General features: G+C 55.2%; 1 protein-coding gene across 1 annotated transcript in view; it reads right to left on the bottom strand.

Moving 5' to 3' along the window:
- Positions 1 to 7,019, bottom strand: part of BCAN (brevican) — a 33,888-nt gene that overhangs the window by 4,829 nt on the left and 22,040 nt on the right. Inside the window, exons 10-15 of the mRNA XM_014540652.1 lie at positions 6,808 to 7,019; positions 6,319 to 6,493; positions 5,935 to 6,062; positions 5,158 to 5,451; positions 3,058 to 3,291; positions 1,899 to 2,540 (exon numbers count right to left, since the gene is read on the bottom strand). Of these exons, the coding sequence (XP_014396138.1) occupies positions 1,899 to 2,540; positions 3,058 to 3,291; positions 5,158 to 5,451; positions 5,935 to 6,062; positions 6,319 to 6,493; positions 6,808 to 7,019 (1,685 nt within the window). The remainder of the gene's footprint in view (positions 1 to 1,898; positions 2,541 to 3,057; positions 3,292 to 5,157; positions 5,452 to 5,934; positions 6,063 to 6,318; positions 6,494 to 6,807) is intronic.

The following is a 7,019-nucleotide window of genomic DNA, read 5'->3' as shown; positions in this document are numbered from 1 at the left end:
TACCCCCACCCCACTCCCACCTCCAGCTAAACCTGAGCCAGGACAGGCACATTGGGGTGAAAAAACTCCTCTTGAGACTTTCTGGTCTTCCTTCCTCCGCCTCTTTGGGCCCAACTACTGTAAGGACCCGAACATTGTTCCTTCCGTTCTGCTGCAATGGCCAGGAGGCTTTCCTCACCCTCCACGTGGGCAACTAACACACTGCAGATGGTGCGCCTCTTCCCACCAATCCCCTCCCCGCCCACCAGCGCTGAACGCCAAGGTCAGCTGGGAGGGAGCCAACAGTTGAAATGTGTGAGCCTGGATGTGATGCAGGGACCCCTAGACCACCCTGGGCCATCTAGGAGAGGGGGTCCTGAGGGCATCCAGCCTTCTGTAGGAGTCACCACTGGGAAGCCCAACCTTCCCTGAGCAGGTAGGGCTTCTCTAATGCCCCATTCCCCTGCCCTCTACATTCCCTCCCTCCCCTTGTCTCCTGATCTCTGTCTTCTCCAGCATTTGGGACTTTGACATCCTTAGGGTGTAGGGAGAGTGAAACCATTCTCCCCAAGGGGTGGAGGAAGTCATTAGTGTAGGGGTTAGTGGGGGACAGGAAGGCTGTGGGAATAGGATGAAAGTCAGACACCATCCCCCTGCTGAGATGCCAGGGGCGGGGCATGGGCTCTGGGTCACCTGGATGCCAGGGAACCCCATCTAGGCTAAGAAGGACTTTTTCGTCACTACTCTGTATATGTGCCTCTATATGGGAGCCATTGAGAGGGACCAGAAATGAATACAAACGCGCACACACACACTCCAGGCTGTGGAGGTTCTCCCCCCAAGAGTGAGGGAGAAACCTCCCAACACTCTCACAGACGGATGGACAAGGACTTTTCTGGGAAATGTGCAGTCAGATTTGGGATCTCAGCAGTCAGGAAGGAAAGTGGAGACAGGCCTGAGAAGGACAGGATGAAAGAACAGCAAAGGGCTGTTAGATGGCTAGGACTGGATAGGTTTAGGCTGAAGATGAAAACGAACGCAAGGCAAAGAGACAGAGTGGGGAGGGAGGGGGAATAGGTTTAGGCTGAAGATGAAAACGAACGCAAGGCAAGGAGACAGAGGGGGGAGGGAGGGGGATGAAAGGTGAGAAAGTAAGAGAGAGAGAGAGAGAGAGAGAGAGAGAGAGAGAGAGAGAGTGAATCAAAGAGCTACCCATGACATGGATCTATAGAATGCAAAGGGCAGACAGCTGGGGGTGGAGACAGAGGGTGCCAGAGTTTTGGTTATAAAGCAGTTTAATAGAGATTTATTTCCAAGGCTTGTTTTCCATGAAACAAATGAAAAAATACTTCACAGAAGTAGTCGCTTAAGGCTCTGTGGGATTCAGGGTCTCCTGGACCCCAGAGGGTGAGAGGTGGGGGTGGGGTCCCAGGCTTCCCTGATATCAGTGGGAGGTGGCTGAAGGGGATGGCACACAGGAAGGGGGAAGGGAGCAGTGGGAGACCAGCCTGGGCCTTGAAGAGGGCAACAGGTGATGAGGGCATCCTAGTGCGTGAGGCCTGAGGGTGCTCTGTGGGGTTGGTGAGATGTGAGTCACAGGTAGAGAGCCCAAGACTAGGAAAGAGTCTGAGACAGTCCGTGGTGGGGCTGGGGTGATAGAGTGAGCAGCGAGAGGGTCTTAGGGTGGGGGTCAGGGTGTTGGGGGGCCACAGGGTGAGGAATCAGAGCTGGGATGGAAGTCACATGATGGGGTATCCAAAATAGGAAGCCCACAGGTTGAGGTGGGTAGGAGAATAAAAGCAAAGGACAGGAGATCTGGGCAATGGTGGGTTAAAGGACTATAGGTGAGGTGACTCAGAGTTGCAGGGGGAGAAAAAGGAGGAGGAGAAACAGGGAAGCTGAGCCTTGGGCAAAGTTACCTGCTGAGGGGGCCACGGCCACTCCACCATGGCTGGTGCTGTCAGTGGGCAGAACTGGCTGGGCCTGCACTGAGGTCCCTGCTGGGACAATTCTTCCAGAATTCTCTTTGGCGGGGGCCTCCAGCTCCCTGGTACCCCCAGGGGCCCGTGTGGCTGGAAGCAGAGCAGGGGCATCCTCGGAGCTCCCTGTCTCCTCGCTCTCTCCTCGAGGGACCCCCAACAGCTCAGGACGCCCAGTCTCTTCCCCCACCTCTCTTGCCCCAATGGGAGTGAAAGGTGAAGCCAGGTTCCCCTCCCTGGGAGTGGGCAGAGTCTCAGTGGGTGGTCCTAGGACCCTTGGCGGCCTGGGGGCCTCTGGCTCTCCATTGGGAGGTGGTGATGCACCGGGGTGTAGGACTGCTGGTGACTGGGATGCCTGGGAGAGTGAGTCCTCGAGGTCCAGCTCACTGGGGAGAGGGACTTCTGGGTCCGGGCTGCTGAGCTCGCTGGGCCAGGCCCACAGGTCCTCATCCTCCACATCCTCCTCTTCTTCCTCCTCCTCCTCTTTTTCTTTTTCATCCTTGTATTTCTCTTCTTCCTCCATTGCCTTGCCTTCCTCTTCTGATGATCCCATGGGAGGTACAATGGATTGGGGTTCGAATTCTAGGCAAAGCACAGATGATTCAGCACCAGGGACAGCGTCCGTCAGAAGATAGAAAAGGGGAAGGGAAAGGGGAAGAAGGGGTTGGTGAGGACTGGGGGAGAGGAAAGAGCCTGCCCTGGGGAGAAGCTGTCTTTGCTCCACACCAGAAGAATTGCAACAGGAGCTGCAATGTTGAAGGCTCTGTGAGCTGTCATTATCCCAGGAAAACATGGTCCTTGCGTCTCCCTCTCCTAGTCTGTTAAAATTCTCTGGTCTACTTTGGCTAGGTGAGGGAGAGGAGAGACCAAACAAAAGAGGAGCAGCTCCTTAATCCAAACAGCTCTAGACTCAGAGAGTTGGGGGTGGAATATTCTGGAAAGGCAAAGATTGGAAGAGGAACAGGTGAGGTGCCTTGCACTGTTGAGCTGCTGAGAAAGGACAGGACAGAGTCCTGCTGCCATAACCCCAGCATCAAGCTGGGCTTATGCCCCCAGTATCTCATGTGCAGACCTCTCCAGTGTAAGGGATTTGCATTACCTTGAAGGGTTTTAGGGGCCTCTGCTGGGTCTTCCGGAGTGGAGCTTGCACCTCCTCCATCCTCTATGATGGGGATGGAGTAGATGGCTCCTCGGGACTCACTCTCCACAGCTTCCTGAGGCAGCTGCAGTTCCTCCAGGGTCTCTGTCACTGTTACAATGGCCTCCAGTCCATCAGAAGCTGGGTCAGAGGATGGGTTGGAGTCCTCGGGGATGGTAGAGGGCTGGGCAGAGTCTGTGGTGGGAGTTAAGTGCCATTGGGGGTGTTACATAGGTGGCTCTGTCCTCCCAGGTCACAGCCTACATGTGAGGGTTTTGGGTTAGACTCAGAAGCCATGGAATTCTCTCAGTTCTCTCTCATTTTCCCTGTGGAGCCCCCATGGGGCCACAGAAGCACCCTAGGACTTCATCACTTGTTCCTCAAGCATTAATCAAGTGCCCAATGTGTGTCATGCCAAGCATTCTCCAGGGCATTGAGAATACAGTGAAGAGCAAAAGAGCAAGCTTCCTGCCCACAAGGGGATTTATATTTCAGATACAGATAATAAACAAATACACATGTATTATAATGTTAATATATAAGGGAATGGGATGGGAAGCACTACTGTATATGGAATGGTAAAGAAAGGCTCCAGGGAGAGATCTTCCCTTGAGTAAAGGATGGAGGTAGGATGGACAGAATGGCCCCCGCACCTTGGGTTTGGGGCAAGGTGTGAGGGAGCTCAGTCATCCCAAGGCTTTTGCAATGGAAGGGGACAGGCTGCCATCACTGCAGGAAGCTGGCGGGCAGAGGACAGGAGAACATTCAACAGTCACCACCTGAGGATCTCCGTACGGGGACAAGAGCGCAAAGGCAGGAGTCACCCTATCCTTCGGGTCTACTCCCTTCAAATGACAGTTTTAGAATAGATTACCTTGTCTCTAGGGAAGTAAACCAAGAGAAGAAAACCAATGAAGTGACGGTGGAATTGGGCTAAGAAAAGCCCTGAGGGCCATCTGTGCTCAGCCAGATGAAACAGGACAGCATGTCCTGCCCTCGTCACCTGCTCCAGTGAGCCTTGCTAATACGAGACCAGCAAACCCGTGCCCTGCGTGCCTGTCCTCCACCTGCTCACAACCATAGTCATCTCCTCTTCTCCCCCCTCCTGATTCAGTCCCTCTCTCCATTTCCCCCACATAATCATAATCAGTGCATAGAAGTGCTAGCTATCATCATCATCACTACCACCACCACCATCATCATCTTCACCACCCCTGTTCCAGGAAATCTTTTCAGATGGACCTGTCTTCCTATGGGCTTCACTTCCCTATCCATCCCCACATCCATCCCAGGTCAAACATGCCTGGGGATCGGTCTCAGTGAAAGTAATCCTTGTCTCTCAGTCTCCATCTTGTTAAGAGCAAGCTGTCTTGTCTTCCCTCACGTTGGGGGCTTCCATGGCAAAAGCTGTGCCTTCTCACATTTCTGCTTCCAGCCCTTGTACCAGTACCACAAGCTCACAATTGGAGCAAGGACTCAGACACCTAACATCAATTCCTCCCTGATTTGTAGTCACCTTTAGCCTGGGCCCTGTGCCTCTGGGGGTCCCAGGCACTGCTCCCCCCATCTCCCAATATACGATGTGGGCAGGAAGCCATCTCTACATCCAACTGTCCTTAAGGACCTGCTCTCTGTGGGTGAACCTGTGTCTGTCCATCAATATTTGGTGGTTAAAGATATGACACCTTCAAGCTGAAGGTTCCAGAAACCCCTTTGATGGCACTTAAGGGCATTTGGTTAACTAGAGTGAATCATTCATTGCATTCAGAGATTGTCGGTCATCTCTGCTCTGCTAATGAGAGGACCAGAAATGGAAACATACTTGGTAGCCCGATATGGGAGGTGAGAAGATACAGAGAAGTGAGCACTCCTTGAGGCCACATAGCCAAGCCAGAGGATGTGACCAGAATTAGAACCCTAGTGACAAGCTGAGCATCACCAAAGCCTCCTTCAGGCAGATGGCAAAGACCTTGAGAGGAAACGATCAGAGCGGGGGTAGGACTTCAGGGCTGATCTGTCCCTGTGAGGTTGGTCTCAGTCCCCACAGGAAGGTGGGCTCACCTCTGAAGCAATAGACGTTGAAGCGGCTGTGCTTGTTAGGGAAGCCGGTCTGGTTGGGGAAGAGGAAGAGAGTCTTGACACCGGGCAGACCCCCACCACAGCGCTGGCTGGGTGTGATGATGGGGTAGCGCACGCTGCCATCGGCCAGCCAGCCTGGGCTGCAGCGGTCCAAGCCACCATCCCAGGCTGCATATAGCTGGCCCGTGGTGGCGATCTCTGCTCCTCGCTCCTGGCAGTATGCCCGTGCCTCCTCCAATGTCAGCTTGTCTGGGGGGGCGCCCAGGAACAGCTCTCCTGGAGGGCAGAGGAGGCTGGGTTACCAGGAAGTTAGTAGCCCCTTCTACCCTGGATTCCAACAGGGACCCGGGGCAAGCTTCTCTAGGCCTCAGTCTCCTTATCTGTGACATGGAGTCAATTATCCTGCTTCGTAGGATCAAAGTCTGGGTAGAAGCTCAGGGTGGATATTATTGCTCAAAGGGACCTAGCCCAACTTCCTCATGCTGCAAAGACGGAAACAAGGCCTAGAGATGCTAAGAGGTAGAGAGATGCACAGCAGAGTCAAAGCACAAACGCAGTCTCCTACCACGTGCCTTAGGCTTTGACCATGAACTTGCCTCTATGACAGTATTTGGAGGGAGGGACATCAATTGTTTCCTTCCCCCTGGCTTCCCCCTTAAACACATGAAGGGCAATAAGGTCCAGCAGAGGCCCCAGGAGGACCCATGGGCAACACTAGAGAAGGGGCTTGTCCCTTGGGAGCCCCTCATCCCCAATCACCATTGAGGTCTTCAGCATAGCAGTAGACATCATAGAGGTCACTCGGGTCCACCACGCCATAGTTTCGGACACCAGGGAAGCCATCCATGTCTCCGTAACAGGCCTCTCGCGGAGTCTGGATGGGATACCTGGGGATGGAGGACAGACGCCTTCACGAGGGAGCCACCCATGGTGACCTTCCCAAATCACATTGCCTTCCATGCAGCCAGTTGGCCTCCCAGCCCTGGGGGGCAAACACCCCCATGGCAGATCCTCACCCATTCTCCGAAGACCAACTTCATTCCCAGGAGGCAGGGTGCCCCTGTGGCCAACTTGAGGCAGCAGGCAGCCCCTGGCAGAACCTCAGACACGACTAGAAGCCCCTGGTTCACAGCCCCAGCTTACCTCACAGTCTGGTCGGACAGCCAGCCAGCATCACACTGCTCATAGCCCCCCAGATAGGCCGCATAGAGCTGCTCTGGGGTGGCGATGCGGGCGCCGATGCGGGCACAGGCCTCCTGGGCCCCAGTGAAGGAGAAGGCATAGCGGGCAGAGCCCTCCCGGTAGAGAAAGACGACCCCTGAGGGGCAGAGAGTACTCCTGGAGGCAGGGTCATCCTGCACACTGACCGCCCGCCCCCTTCTTGTCACTCATCTGTCCACACGGGGTAAATTACACTCCCTGCGGAAGGAGGGGCTCAAGTGAGGCTACAGGTAGCATTTCCTCCACTTGATGGAAAGGCGGTGACAAAAGGCTGTATCTGGTCAGTCCTTTCCCAACTCAGTCTGTCCTCCAGGGGTGTTTGCACCCCTCAGACTGTGGGCTCCCTGAGGGCTGGAGTCCTTCCCTCCACTGGGGCGGGGGGGGGACTTCTCTCTGCCCCTGTGCTCTCACCTTTGACCTTGACCTCCACAGCATCGCTGCTGTCGTCTATGCCGTGCTGGACCTCGCAGCGGTAGATGCCGGAGTCGTTGGGCCTCAGCTCACCCAGCGCCAGGGAGACGTCGGTGAGTGACGCCGGGTAGGCGGGCAGCGCCACGCGGAACCGGTAGGCCTCGCTCACCTTGACCCGCAGCCCCCGAGCCACCAGCTCCTGGGCCTCCCGG

The sequence above is a fragment of the Myotis brandtii genome, unplaced genomic scaffold (genome assembly GCF_000412655.1).
Source record: "Myotis brandtii unplaced genomic scaffold, ASM41265v1 scaffold250, whole genome shotgun sequence".
In the NCBI taxonomy this organism is placed as follows: domain Eukaryota; kingdom Metazoa; phylum Chordata; class Mammalia; order Chiroptera; family Vespertilionidae; genus Myotis; species Myotis brandtii.
This window is presented reverse-complemented; position numbering and strand designations above follow the sequence as displayed.